This window comes from Oncorhynchus masou, unplaced genomic scaffold, assembly GCF_036934945.1.
Source record: "Oncorhynchus masou masou isolate Uvic2021 unplaced genomic scaffold, UVic_Omas_1.1 unplaced_scaffold_808, whole genome shotgun sequence".
NCBI lineage: Eukaryota > Metazoa > Chordata > Actinopteri > Salmoniformes > Salmonidae > Oncorhynchus > Oncorhynchus masou.
In genome coordinates, this window is record NW_027014552.1 from 280,878 (window position 1) to 299,642 (window position 18,765).

General features: G+C 44.8%; 1 protein-coding gene across 1 annotated transcript in view; it reads left to right on the top strand.

Moving 5' to 3' along the window:
• The first annotated feature begins 3,103 nt into the window (after positions 1–3,103).
• The window catches only part of LOC135537536 (probable ATP-dependent RNA helicase DDX52), a 42,486-nt gene continuing 26,824 nt past the window's right edge, over positions 3,104–18,765 (top strand). Inside the window, exons 1-8 of the mRNA XM_064963671.1 lie at positions 3,104–3,222; positions 3,611–3,812; positions 5,063–5,190; positions 5,278–5,463; positions 8,763–8,906; positions 13,388–13,502; positions 13,716–13,782; positions 17,673–17,876. Coding sequence (XP_064819743.1) covers positions 3,136–3,222; positions 3,611–3,812; positions 5,063–5,190; positions 5,278–5,463; positions 8,763–8,906; positions 13,388–13,502; positions 13,716–13,782; positions 17,673–17,876 — 1,133 coding nt within the window. The 5' untranslated portion in view covers positions 3,104–3,135. The remainder of the gene's footprint in view (positions 3,223–3,610; positions 3,813–5,062; positions 5,191–5,277; positions 5,464–8,762; positions 8,907–13,387; positions 13,503–13,715; positions 13,783–17,672; positions 17,877–18,765) is intronic.

Here is an 18,765-nt window from a genome sequence, read left to right on the forward strand (position 1 = left end):
ACTGTCCTCAAAGTTGTCTGGCTTGATTCAAAAAGAAAACATTGGGCCATGTTGCTTGAAATCTGACAGAGAACTCGGACTTCAGTTCCCCCATGTACTCTCTGATAACGTCAGCGCTGACCGTGTGTGGAGTTGACAGCCCTTTGAGTTGCTTGAAGTAGAGGAACGTTCCACCGTGAATATCCTGCGAGTAGACTTTTTTTTTTTAGCTTGGCAACGAATGCCTTCCATGCATGTAACAGTTCCAGGACTGTTTCCCCTGCACCCTGAAGATGCAGGTTGAGCATGTTGAGGTGTCCTGTTATGTCAGTGAGAAATATCAGTTTTATAAGGGAACCCCAAGCTCTGGGTAGTTTTGGCACTTTTCAGCCAGAAAGGCTATAACCGTATCCAAACACTCCACGAACCGTTCCAGAACCTTCCTTCAACTTAACCCACCGAACACTGCAGTGAAGAGGCAAGTCTTTGTGGATTTGTTCCATCTCTTCCAGCAGTGACTGAAACTGTCTGTGTGTCGAAGATGAGCGAACAACAAGGAAATTCACTATTTTATTTACAGTAGCATCACGGTACCATTGTAACTACAGTAGCATCACGGTACCATTAACTACAGTAGCATCACGGTACCATTAACTACAGTAGCATCACGGTACCATTAACTACAGTAGCATCACGGTACCATTTTAACTACAGTAGCATCACGGTACCATTTTAACTACAGTAGCATCACGGTACCATGTTTAACCACAGTAGCATCACAGTACCATTAACTACAGTAGCATCACGGTACCATTTTAACTACAGTAGCATCACGGTACCATTTTAACTACAGTAGCATCACGGTACCATTAACTACAGTAGCATCACGGTACCATTAACTACAGTAGCATCACGGTACCATTAACTACAGTAGCATCACAGTACCATTAACTACAGTAGCATCACGGTACCATTTTAACCACAATAGCATCACGGTACCATTAGCTACAGTAGCATCACAGTACCATTAACTACAGTAGCATCACGGTACCATTTTTAACTACAGTAGCATCACGGTACCATTTTAACCACAGTAGCATCACGGTACCATTAACTACAGTAGAATCACAGTACCATTAACTACAGTAGCATCACAGTACCATTAACTACAGTAGCATCACGGTACCATTTTTAATCACAGTAGCATCACAGTACCATTTTAACTACAGTAGCATCACGGTACCATTTTAACCACAGTAGCATCACGGTACCATTAACTACAGTAGCATCACAGTACCATTAACTACAGTAGCATCACAGTACCATTTTAACTACAGTAGCATCACGGTACCATTAACTACAGTAGCATCATGGTACCATTAACTACAGTAGCATCTCGGTACCATTTTAACTACAGTAGCATCACGGTACCATTTTAACTACAGTAGCATCACAGTACCATTAACTACAGTAGCATCACGGTACCATTAACCACAGTAGCATCACGGTACCATTAACTACAGTAGCATCACGGTACCATTTTAACTACAGTAGCATCACGGTACCATTAACTACAGTAGCATCACGGTACCATTTTAACTACAGTAGCATCACGGTACCATTAACCACAGTAGCATCACGGTACCATTTTAACCACAGTAGCATCACAGTACCATTAACTACAGTAGCATCACGGTACCATTTTAACTACAGTAGCATCACGGTACCATTGTAACTACAGTAGCATCACGGTACCATTTTAACCACAGTAGCATCACAGTACCATTAACTACAGTAGCATCACGGTACCATTGTAACTACAGTAGCATCACAGTACCATTAACTACAGTAGCATCACGGTACCATGTTTAACCACAGTAGCATCACAGTACCATGTTTAACCACAGTAGCATCACAGTACCATGTTTAACCACAGTAGCATCACAGTACCATTAACTACAGTAGCATCACGGTACCATTTTTAACCACAGTAGCATCACGGTACCATTTTAACTACAGTAGCATCACGGTACCATTTTTAACTACAGTAGAATCACGGTACCTACATTTTAATTTTAAATATTTGAACACATATCCGTGCTGTGGGGGATATCTTCGTGGGCTATACTCAGCCTTGTCTCCGGTGTCCTATATGAATTAGGTATTCTTCCTCTCCCTCCCCTTCCGGAGGCGCTGAGCCCTGAGCCATGCCTCAGGACTACTTGGCCTGTCCCCAGTCCACCTGGTCGTGCTGCTCCAGTTAACTGTTCTGCCTGCGGCTATGGAACCCTGACCTGTTCACCGGACGTGCTACCTGTCCCAGACCTGCTGTTTTTGATGATCTACTGCACCTGCTGTCTCTAACTCTGAATGCTCAGCTATGTAAAGCCAACTGACATTTACTCTTGAGGTGCTGACCTGTTGCACCCTCTAGAACCACTGTGATTATTATTATTTGACCCTGCTGGTCATTTATGAACGTTTGAACATCTTGGCCATGTTCTGTTATAATCTCCACCCGGCACAGCCAGAAGAGGACTGGCTACCCCTCAAAGCCTGGTTCCTCTCTAGTTTTCTTCCTAGGTTTTGGCCTTTCTAGGGAGTTTTTCCTAGCCACCGTGCTTCTACACCTGCATTGCTTGCTGTTTGGGGTTTTAGGCTGGGTTTCTGTAGAGCACTTTGTGACATCGGCTGATGTAAAAAGGGTCTTTATAAATACATTTCATTTCTTGAGTAAATTGTAAAACATTTAAACTAAATCATTATTAGGTATTCTGTCTCCATGACACTACCTGAATGTTTTCTCTCAACTCCTGTCAACTCCTTTTCTCTCAACTCACAACTCCTGTCTCGTTAATTAGAGAGGATCTGAAGAGGACGTAAACACATCACAGTGTTGTTCAATAATAGTAACGTCCTCACTACAAATACTGCCGTTTGAGACATGGAAAACACCAAACGTAACCATGCAAACGAAATACGTCTTCCTTTGGTTTCCATATTCCATTGATGAGACAATGGCGACACCATGTGGACACATGAGGTACAACCACACAAACATATCCAGGCTTTATAATCAATCGACGAATCACCGGTTGGTTTAACTAGACTGGGATCGAGTCGTCATGCCTTTTTTCTCGTCTCCACGCTGTTTCAATGGACGCCTTCGACTTGTTTCGTAAACTCGGAGCCGGAGCGAAATTTGATTTCAAGAGGTTTGGTAAAGATGCCGAACGATTTAAGGTAAAGAGGATGATGTCCAATATTTATCTATTCGTGTTCAGCGAGTAGTATTTGAACGCTGCAAAGATTTGACCGGTTCGTTAGCGTGTCTGCCTTCGATCTGTAGAGACACAGTCTAGCTAAGTTAGCTAGTTTCAGGTTTAAAATGAATACATCTCAAACTCAATGTTTCGTTTATTCTCATAAATTGAAGTCCCGGATGATATTATCTATGTAACTTTCGATAGTTAACCAAAACAAACATTATTCTGAACGTTTGTAGTGAGATGTATCAGGACATATCACATTAGGATTTAGCGGTCTGGGGTATTGCTAGTAGTTGTCTTCGTAGTATACTCTTGTCATTAACAATAGTTATATTTATTTATGGTACGTGTGTGCGTTCCAGGTGGTGAGATCTCAAGAGAAAGATGTATCTGACCACTATGGAATCGACTTCTTCGGGACCGGAACAACCCACGGCAACCAGGAGCAGAGAGCGGAGGAGAAGCAAGACGAGGAGGGAGAGGTCGATGCTGCTGCAGGGAAAAGGAAACGACAGGATGAGGAGAAGACTGCAAAGAAGAAAAAGAAAGATTCTCAGGCTGAAGGTGGTATTTGGAGGCTTGTGTTCTACAGTGCGGTGAAAAAGTATTTGCCCCTTTCTGATTCTCTATTTTCGGTACTGAGTGTTATCAAATCTTCAACCAAAACCTAATATTAGATAAAGATAACCTGTGTTTACAAATAGCAAAAAAGTGTACTTATTCAATGAACAAAGTTATGTAACACCCAAATGGCCCTGTGTGTAAGAGTAATTGTCCACTTACACTCTAACTGGTTGTGCCACCTTTAGCTGCAGTGACTCCAACCAACCACTTTCTGTAGTTGATCAGTCCACCTTTAGCTGCCATGACTCCAACCAACCACTTCCTGTAGTTGATCAGTCCACCTTTAGCTGCAGTGACTCCAACCAACCACTTCCTGTAGTTGATCAGTCCACCTTTAGCTGCAGTGACTCCAACCAACCACTTCCTGTAGTTGATCAGTCCACCTTTAGCTGCAGTGACTCCAACCAACCACTTCCTGTAGTTGATCAGTCCACCTTTAGCTGCAGTGACTCCAACCAACCACTTCCTGTAGTTGATCAGTCCACCTTTAGCTGCAGTGACTCCAACCAACCACTTCCTGTAGTTGATCAGTCCACCTTTAGCTGCAACGACTCCAACCAACCACTTCCTGTAGTTGATCAGTCCACCTTTAACTGCAGTGACCCCAACCAACCACTTCCTGTAGTTGATCAGTCCACCTTTAGCTGCAGTGACTCCAACCAACCACTTCCTGTAGTTGATCAGTCCACCTTTAGCTGCAACGACTCCAACCAACCACTTCCTGTAGTTGATCAGTCCACCTTTAGCTGCAGTGACTCCAACCAACCACTTCCTGTAGTTGATCAGTCCACCTTTAACTGCAGTGACTCCAACCAACCACTTCCTGTAGTTGATCAGTCCACCTTTAGCTGCAATGACTCCAACCAACCACTTCCTGTAGTTGATCAGTCTCTCACATCGATGTGGAGGAATTTTGGCCCACTCTTCCATGCAGAAATGCTTTAACTCAGTGACATTTTGGCTTTTTCAAGCTTGAAATGTTCGTTTCAAGTCCTGCCACAACATCTCCATTGGGATTAGGTCTGGACTTTGACTTGGCCATTTCCAAACTTCATGTGTTGCTTTTTGGGCATCTTTCCACAGCGGTGTGTATGTGTGTTCTGTGTGTTTCAACTGGAGCAGCTTATTGTTGTTTAAAATGACCCATGAATGAATTCAGCGTTCTGATGGTCCCTGTCGTTTTGTTGTAGTGGCGTGTGAGGAGACCGAGGGCATCCTGTGGACCTCCTCTGCAGACAGGAAGTCTAAAGGCTTGAGGGAGGGGAGGGACAGAGACAAGACATCTATGAAGAGACTCCAACACCTCCACCAAGAGAAGGTACACACACACACACACACACACACACACACACACACAGCTCTTCGCTCTGTCTACCTGTTGAATCTCATCTCTGTGTGTTGTCAGGTGAACCGTGTCCGTATGCAACATCGTATCAACGTGCATGGCTGTGACGTGCCTGACCCAGTGTGCACCTTCTCCGAGCTGCAGTCCGAGTACGACCTGAACCCACGCGTCCTCCAGAACCTGTCCGCAGCTGGACTCACCATACCCACACCCATCCAGATGCAGGCTATACCCCTGATGATGCATGTGAGTACGCAGAGATGGATGAGTGTGGATATGTAGAATGGAACACAGACTGATGAGTGTGTGGATATATAGAATGGAACACAGACTGATGAGTGTGTGGATATATAGAATGGAACACAGGGACTGATGAGTGTGTGGATATATAGAATGGAACACAGACTGATGAGTGTGTGGATATATAGAATGGAACACGGACTGATGAGTGTGTGGATATATAGAATGGAACAGGGACTGATGAGTGTGTGGATATATAGAATGGAACACAGACTGATGAGTGTGGATATATAGAATGGAACACAGACTGATGAGTGTGGATATATAGAATGGAACACAGACTGATGAGTGTGGATATATAGAATGGAACACAGACTGATGAGTGTGGATATATAGAATGGAACACGGACTGATGAGTGTGTGGATATATAGAATGGAACACGGACTGATGAGTGTGGATATATAGAATGGAACACAGACTGATGAGTGTGTGGATATATAGAATGGAACAGGGACTGATGAGTGTGTGGATATATAGAATGGAACACAGGGACTGATGAGTGTATGGATATATAGAATGGAACACAGACTGATGAGTGTGGATATATAGAATGGAACATAGGGACTGATGAGTGTGGATATATAGAATGGAACACAGGGACTGATGAGTGTATGGATATATAGAATGGAACACAGACTGATGAGTGTGTGGATATATAGAATGGAACACAGACTGATGAGTGTATGGATATATAGAATGGAACACAGACTGATGAGTGTGGATATATAGAATGGAACACAGACTGATGAGTGTGTGGATATATAGAATGGAACACAGACTGATGAGTGTGTGGATATATAGAATGGAACACAGACTGATGAGTGTATGAATATATAGAATGGAACACAGACTGATGAGTGTGTGGATATATAGAATGGAACACAGACTGATGAGTGTGTGGATATATAGAATGGAACACAGACTGATGAGTGTGTGGATATATAGAATGGAACACAGGGACTGATGAGTGTGTGGATATATAGAATGGAACACAGGGACTGATGAGTGTATGAATATATAGAATGGAACACAGACTGATGAGTGTGTGGATATATAGAATGGAACACAGACTGATGAGTGTGTGGATATATAGAATGGAACACAGACTGATGAGTGTGTGGATATATAGAATGGAACACAGGGACTGATGAGTGTGTGGATATATAGAATGGAACACAGACTGATGAGTGTGTGGATATATAGAATGGAACACAGACTGATGAGTGTGTGGATATATAGAATGGAACACAGACTGATGAGTGTGTGGATATATAGAATGGAACACAGGGACTGATGAGTGTGTGGATATATAGAATGGAACACAGACTGATGAGTGTGTGGATATATAGAATGGAACACAGACTGATGAGTGTGTGGATATATAGAATGGAACACAGACTGAGTGTGTGGATATATAGAATGGAACACAGGGACTGATGAGTGTGTGGATATATAGAATGGAACACAGACTGATGAGTGTGTGGATATATAGAATGGAACACAGGGACTGATGAGTGTGTGGATATATAGAATGGAACACAGACTGATGAGTGTGTGGATATATAGAATGGAACACAGACTGATGAGTGTGGATATATAGAATGGAACACAGACTGATGAGTGTGTGGATATATAGAATGGAACACAGACTGATGAGTGTGGATATATAGAATGGAACACAGGGACTGATGAGTGTGGATATATAGAATGGAACACAGGGACTGATGAGTGTGTGGATATATAGAATGGAACACAGGGACTGATGAGTGTGTGGATATATAGAATGGAACACAGACTGATGAGTGTGGATATATAGAATGGAACACAGACTGATGAGTGTGTGGATATATAGAATGGAACACAGACTGATGAGTGTGTGGATATATAGAATGGAACACAGACTGATGAGTGTGTGGATATATAGAATGGAACACAGGGACTGATGAGTGTGGATATATAGAATGGAACACAGACTGATGAGTGTGTGGATATATAGAATGGAACACAGGGACTGATGAGTGTGTGGATATATAGAATGGAACACAGGGACTGAGTGTGGATATATAGAATGGAACACAGACTGATGAGTGTGTGGATATATAGAATGGAACACAGGGACTGATGAGTGTGTGGATATATAGAATGGAACACAGGGACTGATGAGTGTATGGATATATAGAATGGAACACAGACTGATGAGTGTGGATATATAGAATGGAACACAGGGACTGAGTGTGGATATATAGAATGGAACACAGGGACTGATGAGTGTATGGATATATAGAATGGAACACAGACTGATGAGTGTGTGGATATATAGAATGGAACACAGGGACTGATGAGTGTATGGATATATAGAATGGAACACAGACTGATGAGTGTGTGGATATATAGAATGGAACACAGGGACTGATGAGTGTATGGATATATAGAATGGAACACAGGGACTGATGAGTGTGTGGATATATAGAATGGAACACAGACTGATGAGTGTGTGGATATATAGAATGGAACACAGGGACTGATGAGTGTGTGGATATATAGAATGGAACACAGACTGATGAGTGTGGATATATAGAATGGAACACAGACTGATGAGTGTGTGGATATATAGAATGGAACACAGACTGATGAGTGTGGATATATAGAATGGAACACAGACTGATGAGTGTGGATATATAGAATGGAACACAGGGACTGATGAGTGTATGGATATATAGAATGGAACACAGGGACTGATGAGTGTGTGGATATATAGAATGGAACACAGACTGATGAGTGTGTGGATATATAGAATGGAACACAGGGACTGATGAGTGTGTGGATATATAGAATGGAACACAGACTGATGAGTGTGTGGATATATAGAATGGAACACAGACTGATGAGTGTATGGATATATAGAATGGAACACAGACTGATGAGTGTGTGGATATATAGAATGGAACACAGACTGATGAGTGTGTGGATATATAGAATGGAACACAGACTGATGAGTGTGGATATATAGAATGGAACACAGGGACTGATGAGTGTGTGGATATATAGAATGGAACACAGACTGATGAGTGTGTGGATATATTGAATGGAACACAGACTGATGAGTGTGTGGATATATAGAATGGAACACAGACTGATGAGTGTGGATATATAGAATGGAACACAGGGACTGATGAGTGTGTGGATATATAGAATGGAACCCTAAATAATATCATTGTATGCATCTCTCTCACCCCTCTCCCAGGGTCGTGAGTTGTTGGCGTGTGCTCCGACAGGATCGGGGAAGACTCTAGCGTTCTGTCTCCCTCTCCTCACACACCTGAAACAGCCTGCTAACCTCGGCATCAGAGCTCTGGTCATCTCTCCCACCAGGGAACTGGCCAGCCAGGTACACACACACATAGAACCGTTTGGTCGTCATGCCTCATAAACAAATCCATGTCTTGTGGCCGTTGTGCCCTTGGGGTGAGTATAATAATAATTTCCTGCTCTCAATCGCCCGTGCTCCTCTCACTCACCAGGCTCGCTCAGATATCGCAATTCTTATTAGCCAATGCCGGCACTTGATCAGGTCCTTGTCACAGGCATTGCAGCTTGGGAGTAGGTTTCACGTGAAGACTGACTCACCGGGGAGACCACACACGTCCTCATTGAATTCAGAGGCGCCTATTGAGGAAGCTGGAACTGTCCACATTTTACTTTTCGTCAGCCGACAAGATGAGTAATGAACACTGTCGATTTACTATTCATCAGAGTACAACAGTTGACCTCGTCTATTGGTCAGCTTGTCCTTCTGTGTGAGAAATACATATTGCAAAAATAGTCAGGGAGTTGTGGTAACGATAGACCCCAAACTAATGCAACCACTATATATCAAATAACTTTTAAAAGCAATGAGATTCATGCAGCATGACATTGAGCTTAAGCACAGCGATGTGCACACGGCAATAGGCTATAAACGCAAATGTTATAAAATTCAATTACCGGAAAACACTGTTCTCAAAAGTGCACTGCAAATTCCAGGGGTTCATTTGACAAGAGATGAAAATATCCTTCACCAATGCAGAAAGACGGAAGATCTGAAGATGCAACAACAAGCACGGGTTGTTGCTATGGGTTGTTGCTATGGGTTGTTGCTGTGGGTTGTTAATATGTGTAGTATTGTGTCTTTGACTGCTGGACAATTATAGAACATGAGAAATACTGGTTCTGGCCCCTCTATCGGCACAACGGGTTCTGGCCCCTCTATCGGCACAACGGGTTCTGGCCCCTCTATCGGCACAACGGGTTCTGGCCCCTCTATCGGCACAACGGGTTCTGGCCCCTCTATCGGCACAACGGGTTCTGGCCCCTCTATCGGCACAACGGGTTCTGGCCCCTCTATCGGCACAACGGGTTCTGGCCCCTCTATCGGCACAACGGGTTCTGGCCCCTCTATCGGCACAACGGGTTCTGGCCCCTCTATCGGCACAACGGGTTCTGGCCCCTCTATCGGCACAACGGGTTCTGGCCCCTCTATCGGCACAACGGGTTCTGGCCCCTCTATCGGCACAACGGGTTCTGGCCCCTCTATCGGCACAACGGGTTCTGGCCCCTCTATCGGCACAACGGGTTCTGGCCCCTCTATCGGCACAACGGGTTCTGGCCCCTCTATCGGCACAACGGGTTCTGGCCCCTCTATCGGCACAACGGGTTCTGGCCCCTCTATCGGCACAACGGGTTCTGGCCCCTCTATCGGCACAACGGGTTCTGGCCCCTCTATCGGCACAACGGGTTCTGGCCCCTCTATCGGCACAACGGGTTCTGGCCCCTCTATCGGCACAACGGGTGCTGGCCCTCTATCGGCACAACGGGTGCTGGCCCCTCTATCGGCACAACGGGTGCTGGCCCCTCTATCGGCACAACGGGTGCTGGCCCTCTATCGGCACAACGGTGCTGGCCCCTCTATCGGCACAACGGGTGCTGGCCCCTCTATCGGCAACAACGGGTGCTGGCCCTCTATCGGCACAACGGGTTCTGGCCCCTCTATCGGCACAACGGGTTCTGGCCCCTCTATCGGCACAACGGGTTCTGGCCCCTCTATCGGCACAACGGGTTCTGGCCCCTCTATCGGCACAACGGGCTCTGGCCTCTCTCTCTCTATCGGAACAACGGGCTCTGGCCTCTCTCTCTCTATCGGAACAACGGGCTCTGGCCTCTCTCTCTCTATCGGCACAACGGGCTCTGGCCTCTCTCTCTCTATCGGGAACAACGGGCTCTGGCCTCTCTCTCTCTATCGGGAACAACGGGCTCTGGCCCCTCTCTCTATCGGGAACAACGGGCTCTGGCCCCCCTCTCTATCGGGGACAACTGGCTCTGGCCCCTCCCTCTCTATCGGGGACAACTGGCTCTGGCCCCTCCCTCTCTATCGGGGACAACGGGCTCTGGCCCCTCCCTCTCTATCGGGGACAACGGGCTCTGGCCCCTCCCCTCTATCGGGGACAACGGGCTCTGGCCCCTCCCTCTCTATCGGGGACAACGGGCTCTGGCCCCTCCCTCTCTATCGGGGACAACGGGCTCTGGCCCCTCCCTCTCTATCGGGGACAACGGGCTCTGGCCCCTCCCTCTCTATCGGGGACAACGGGCTCTGGCCCCTCCCTCTCTATCGGGGACAACGGGCTCTGGCCCCTCCCTCTCTATCGGGGACAACGGGCTCTGGCCCCTCCCTCTCTATCGGGGACAACGGGCTCTGGCCCCTCCCTCTCTATCGGGGACAACGGGCTCTGGCCCCTCCCTCTCTATCGGGGACAACGGGCTCTGGCCCCTCTCTCTCACGGAACAACGGACCTCAGACTGGGGTCAAGGTTCACCTTCCAACAGGACAGCGACCCTAAGCACACAGCCAAGGCAACGCAGGAGTGGCTTCGGGACAAGTCTCTGAATGTCCTTGAGTGGCCCAGCCAGAGACCGGACTTGAACCCGATCGAACATATCTGGAGAAACCTGTAAATAGCTGTGCAGCAATGCTCCCCATCCAATGTGACAGAGAGCTGGAGAGGATCTGCAGAGAAGAATGGGAGAAACTCCTCAAATACAAATGTGCCAAGCTTGTAGCATCATACCCAAGAAGACTCAAGGCTGTTATCGCTGCCAAAGGCGCTTCAACAAAGTACTGAGTAAAGGGTCTGAATACTTGGGACATTTATTTTGTAATTATGGGGTATTGTGATGTCATTATGGGGTATTGTGATGTCATTATGGGGTATTATGATGTCGTTATGGGTATGGTGTAGATTGAAGGTTAAAAAAACAATTTAATCATTTTTAGAATGAGGCTGTAACAAAAGGTGGAAAAGGTCACGGAGTCTGAATACTTACCGCAGCCATGAGGGCATTGGCCCCCCCACTGGGGAGCTGGCCCAACTAATCAGAATACATTTTCCTACAAGGGATTTATTACAGACACAAATACTCCTCAGTTTTATCAGCTTTCTGGTTGGCTGGTCTCAGACGATACTCCAGGTGTATACGCCGGATGTGAAGGTCCTTGGCTGGCATGGTTACACGTGGTCTGCGGTTGTGAGGCAATGACAAATTCTCAAAAATGAATGAGGTGGCTTATGGTAGAGAAATTACCCTTCAAATATCTGACAACCGCTTTGGTGGACATTCCTACAGTCAGCATGCCAATTGCATGCTCCCTCAACTTGACACATCTGTGGCATTGTGTTGTGTGACAACTGCACATTTTAGAGTGGCCTTTTATTGACCCCAGCAGAAGGTTCACCTGTGTAATGATTATGCTGTTTAATCAGCTTCTTGATATACAGTATACTGCTGTTACTGTCTATCTATCCTTTACCCCTACCTACAGTATACTGCTGTTACTGTCTATCTATCCTTTACCCCTACCTACAGTATACTGCTGTTACTGTCTATCTATCCTTTACCCCTACCTACAGTATACTGCTGTTACTGTCTATCTATCCTTTACCCCTACCTACAGTATACTGCTGTTACTGTCTATTATCTATCCTTTACCCCTACCTACAGTATACTGCTGTTACTGTCTATTATCTATCCTTTACCCCTACCTACAGTATACTGCTGTTACTGTCTATCTATCCTTTACCCCTACCTACAGTATACTGCTGTTACTGTCTATTATCTATCCTTTACCCCTACCTACAGTATACTGCTGTTACTGTCTATTATCTATCCTTTACCCCTACCTACAGTATACTGCTGTTACTGTCTATTATCTGTCCTTTGCCCCTGCCTACAGTATACTGCTGTTACTGTCTTATCTATCCTTTACCCCTACCTACAGTATACTGCTGTTACTGTCTATTATCTATCCTTTACCCCTACCTACAGTATACTGCTGTTACTGTCTAGTATCTATCCTTTACCCCTACCTACAGTATACTGCTGTTACTGTCTATTATCTATCCTTTACCCCTACCTACAGTATACTGCTGTTACTGTCTATTATCTATCCTTTACCCCTACCTACAGTATACTGCTGTTACTGTCTATCTATCCTTTACCCCTACCTACAGTATACTGCTGTTACTGTCTGTACTCCGTGTTTTTAGCCAACTTATCGTTAGTCGTTGTGTATTTTTATTCCTGGGGTTATAATTGTTCTATGTTTCTCTCTGCATTGTTGGGAAGGGCACGTCGGGAAACATTTCACTGTTAGTTTACATCTGTTGTTTACCAAACAAGTACAATTTGATTTGACATTGTTGCATGTATTTTTATGCTGTGTTAGAATGTTGTGTTGATTGAATGTTGGGTTGTTAGAATGTTGTTGCGTTGTTAGAATGTTGTGTTGCTGTGTTAGAATGTTGTGTTATGTTGTTACAATGTTGTGTTGTTGTGTAGACCCACAGGGAGTTGGTGCGTCTGTCGGAGGGCGTCGGGTTCAGAGTTCACATACTAGACAAGGCCTCCATTACTGCAGCCAGGAAATACGTTCCCAGCTCTCACAAGAAATCTGGTACAAAGACAATATTCAAATGATCTGTAAAATGCGCTGGGACCTGTTTACTAATGAGACCGAGACCAGCACAACAGCCCTCACTCATTTTCTATTTTTTGTCTCTCCCCTCTCTCTCTGCCCCCCCTCTCTCTCTGCCCTCCCCCTCTCTCTCCCTCTCTCTCTGTCCCCCCTCTCTCTCCCCTCTCTCTGTCTCCCCCTCTCTCTGTCTAGATATTCTGATCAGTACCCCCAATAGACTGGTGTTCCTCCTGAAGCAGGATGCTATAGACCTCAGCAGGTCAGTTCCCTCTGTGTGTGTTGGCTCTATGTTGGTTGAGGGCTATTGTAACAGGTTTTGTTTGTCAATACTGTGTGTGTTAAACACATCCACACATATTATTATTACCCGTGGTGACCAGAAGTCAAAACATTTGACCAACTGGGCTCACAAGGTCAAACGCTATTTCTAAGTTGTTTAGGGTTAAGGTTAGAATTAGGGTTAGGAGCTAAGGTTAGAATTAGGGTTAGGAGCTAAGGTTAGAATTAGGGTTAGGAGCTAAGGTTAGAATTAGGGTTAGGAGCTAAGGTTAGAATTAGGGTTAGGAGCTAAGGTTAGAATTAGGGTTAGGAGCTAAGGTTAGAATTAGGGTTAGGAGCTAAGGTTAGAATTAGGGTTAGGAGCTAAGGTTAGAATTAGGGTTAGGAGCTAAGGTTAGAATTAGGGTTAGGAGCTAAGGTTAGAATTAGGGTTAGGAGCTAAGGTTAGAATTAGGGTTAGGAGCTAAGGTTAGAATTAGGGTTAGGAGCTAAGGTTAGGAGCTAAGGTTAGAATTAGGGTTAGGAGCTAAGGTTAGAATTAGGGTTAGGAGCTAAGGTTAGAATTAGGGTTAGGAGCTAAGGTTAGAATTAGGGTTAGGAGCTAAGGTTAGAATTAGGGTTAGGAGCTAAGGTTAGAATTAGGGTTAGGAGCTAAGGTTAGAATTAGGGTTAGGAGCTAAGGTTAGAATTAGGGTTAGGAGCTAAGGTTAGAATTAGGGTTAGGAGCTAAGGTTAGAATTAGGGTTAGGAGCTAAGGTTAGAATTAGGTTAGGAGCTAAGGTTAGAATTAGGGTTAGGAGCTAAGGTTAGAATTAGGGTTAGGAGCTAAGGTTAGAATTAGGGTTAGGAGCTAAGGTTAGAATTAGGGTTTGGAGCTAAGGTTAGAATTAGGGTTTGGAGCTAAGGTTAGAATTAGGGTTTGGAGCTAAGGTTAGAATTAGGGTTTGGAGCTAAGGTTAGAATTAGGGTTTGGAGCTAAGGTTAGAATTAGGGTTTGGAGCTAAGGTTAGAATTAGGGTTTGGAGCTAAGGTTAGAATTAGGGTTTGGAGCTAAGGTTAGAATTAGGGTTTGGAGCTAAGGTTAGAATTAGGGTTTGGAGCTAAGGTTAGAATTAGGGTTTGGAGCTAAGGTTAGAATTAGGGTTTGGAGCTAAGGTTAGAATTAGGGTTTGGAGCTAAGGTTAGAATTAGGGTTTGGAGCTAAGGTTAGAATTAGGGTTTGGAGCTAAGGTTAGAATTAGGGTTTGGAGCTAAGGTTAGAATTAGGGTTTGGAGCTAAGGTTAGAATTAGGGTTTGGAGCTAAGGTTAGAATTAGGGTTTGGAGCTAAGGTTAGAATTAGGGTTTGGAGCTAAGGTTAGAATTAGGGTTTGGAGCTAAGGTTAGAATTAGGGTTTGGAGCTAAGGTTAGAATTAGGGTTTGGAGCTAAGGTTAGAATTAGGGTTTGGAGCTAAGGTTAGAATTAGGGTTTGGAGCTAAGGTTAGAATTAGGGTTTGGAGCTAAGGTTAGAATTAGGGTTTGGAGCTAAGGTTAGAATTAGGGTTTGGAGCTAAGGTTAGAATTAGGGTTTGGAGCTAAGGTTAGAATTAGGGTTTGGAGCTAAGGTTAGAATTAGGGTTTGGAGCTAAGGTTAGAATTAGGGTTTGGAGCTAAGGTTAGAATTAGGGTTTGGAGCTAAGGTTAGAATTAGGGTTTGGAGCTAAGGTTAGAATTAGGGTTGGGAGCTAAGGTTAGAATTAGGGTTGGGAGCTAAGGTTAGAATTAGGGTTGGGAGCTAAGGTTAGAATTAGGGTTGGGAGCTAAGGTTAGAATTAGGGTTAGGAGCTAAGGTTAGAATTAGGCTTGGGAGCTAAGGTTAGAATTAGGCTTGGGAGCTAAGGTTAGAATTAGGGTTATGTTTTGTGGTTCGGGGAAATAGGATTTTGAATGGGACAGAGATGTATGTCCCAATAAGGTTAGTTTGGGCTGGGCGATATGACCAAAATATATCACGGTGTTTAAGAAAAAAATTGTCCTAAAAGTCCTTAATGTGCTTTGAGTAATGACCCCAGGGTGGCAACATACATTCTATGTGATTTCAATGAGTCTTTCTCCTTTCTGTTTTATACTGTTCAATTCAACCAAAACCATTTTCATACATTTCTGTGTTTCCTGCACTGGGGATCATTTCCACACTGCCGTAAGACTGGCCACAAATACTAGGGCTTATTTATAACCAAATGTTGCAATTGATTTAGAGCAAAAACACTGTGGGGAACTGTTGGAATCATGGAAATAGAAGGATTATTCTAATTCTATAGTTAGAATATAAATAATAGTGGGCACTTTGAATAGAGTGTTGTTTGACATGACAACGAATGAAAATGCCAGGGAGGAGTTATTGTGACAGGGTAGGAACCAAAGTGTTGATAAGTGTTTCCTTGGGGACCCTATAATCTTTGGCTACATTAAATGTTTCTTCATGTAGCCGCCATATTCATGCTATAACTATTCCTCTTTGATTTAGAAGATACTTTTTTTTTAGCAAACTTGCTAAGAACATTGCAGATGTAAGAAACAAGCTCATAGTGTAATTATGGAATGCTAGTGGATTTATATTAAGAAGCAAAATGGAAACAACGTTGTCGCATGTGCTGCGTAGAACCTCACAGTGGTGGTGTCATAATAACCATAAAACCTAGTGGTCAAACAGGGAAATGGGTCCATTGTTTTTTCACCATTAATTTTGTATTTATTTTAGAAACACTTAAATTAAGGGCTGTGTTTCGTGTCGTCTTTACCCTGGCGTGACGTTTTGATTACCATGTACATCCCTCTCGGACAAGGTCACTTTTATCAATATATTCGGGCTCTACTTACTCAGATTCTAAAATGCTAATTTGCATCAAAGTCGACATTATGCAAGACTACAAATCCCTGCAAGCTCCTGCACATCATCTCTATCTGGCACCTTTGCTAACATACTGTCAATTTAAAACTTGCACAAGTTTTCACAGAATTGTCAATTTTTTAAGAAATGTAGCCAATTTGATTCATTACTACATATAGCTAACATTAGATAGTTAATCCAGACATTCTTACCTTTGCTTCGATTCGGCGATTCTGCTAGATCATGGTGGCATTTGTAGTTCTTTATATTAGACACATTAGCAGCTAATTGCCATTTCATTTTTGGCGAGTAAATGCAGCCGACTATATTGATAAGTCTCATTGTAAACCTACGAGAAACACATCCCTTATTTTAAGTGTTTCTAAAATAAAACAATTATTGTGAAAAAACAATGGAACCATTTCCCTGTTTGACCACTAGGCTTTATGGGGATTATGACTGTGGTACTCGATTGACCATGCAGACTGAACACAAGTGTCCCTGGCAAGTAACATCAAAATGCGCTCTTTGAGTGACAGGGGGGCGGGGCTAGGTCTGTGTGGAAAGTGGCTTAGAGAGATGACCCAAGTAGCCAAGTCAACTATAAAAACGGACGTCACACACAGCGTATCACATTTAACAAACCAAACGTTCAAATATCGTTCTAGAAGGTAGAGTAAACACCCAACCCGGTCCCTGCATCAATATCTGTCTGAAAGCTGTATAGTAAAATACGGTGTCAATATCTGTGTATAGTAAAATAGGTCTAGCTACAGCCAATCAGCCATCACAACCTGCTGGCTCTGAAAGCTGGTATAGAAGGTAAACACCCAACCCGGTCCCTGCATCAATATCTGTGTATAGTAAAATACGGTGTAGCGCCCAGCCCTAAGGTTAGTTTTACAAGACTGTGTTATTTCTGTGTTTTTGGGTCTGATATGTTGGTTGAGGGCTGTCGTAGCAGGGTTTGTTTGTTAATACTGTGTGTGTGTGCGCTCAGTGTGGAATGGTTGGTGGTGGATGAGAGCGATAAGCTGTTTGAGGATGGTCGTAGTGGCTTCAGAGAGCAGCTAGCAGCAGTGTTCCAGGCGTGTTCCTCTCCACGGGTCAGACGAGCGCTCTTCAGTGCTACCTGTGCTCCAGACGTGGAACAGTGGTCTCGCCTCAACCTCGACAACCTGGTCTCTGTCAACATTGGACACAGGTACTCCACCACCCACAGTCCCCTGTTCTACTGTACTACACTACCCACAGTCCCCTGTTCTACTATACTACACTACCCACAGTCCCCTGTTCTACTATACTACACCACCCACAGTCCCCTGTTCTACTATACCCCGCCACCCACAGTCCCCTGTTCTACTATACTACGCTACCCACAGTCCCCTGTTCTACTATACTACACTACCCACAGTCCCCTGTTCTACTATACCCCGCCACCCACAGTCCCCTGTTCTACTATACTACGCTACCCACAGTCCCCTGTTCTACTATACTACACTACCCACAGTTCCCTGTTCTACTGTACCCCGCCACCCACAGTCCCCTGTTCTACTGTACTACGCCACCCACAGTCCCCTGTTCTACTGTACCACGCTACCCACTGTCCCCTGTTCTACTGTACCCCACTACCCACAGTCCCCTGTTCTACTGTACCACGCCACCCACAGTCCCCTGTTCTACTGTACCACGCCACCCACAGTCCCCTGTTCTACTATACTCCACTACCCACAGTCCCCTGTTCTACTATACTACGCCACCCACAGTCCCCTGTTCTACTATACTACACTACCCACAGTCCCCTGTTCTACTATACTCCACTACCCACAGTCCCCTGTTCTACTATACTACGCCACCCACAGTCCCCTGTTCTACTATACTACGAAACCCACGGTCCCCTGTTCCACTGTACCCCGCCACCCACGGCCCCCTGTTCCACTGTACCACGGCCCCCTGTTCCACTGTACCCCGCCACCCACTGGCCCCTGTTCCACTGTACCCCGCCACCCACGGCCCCCTGTTCCACTGTACCCCGCCACCCACGCTACCCATAACTGCCCTCTCTTTGCAGAGCCGTGGTTTCCACTGAGTGG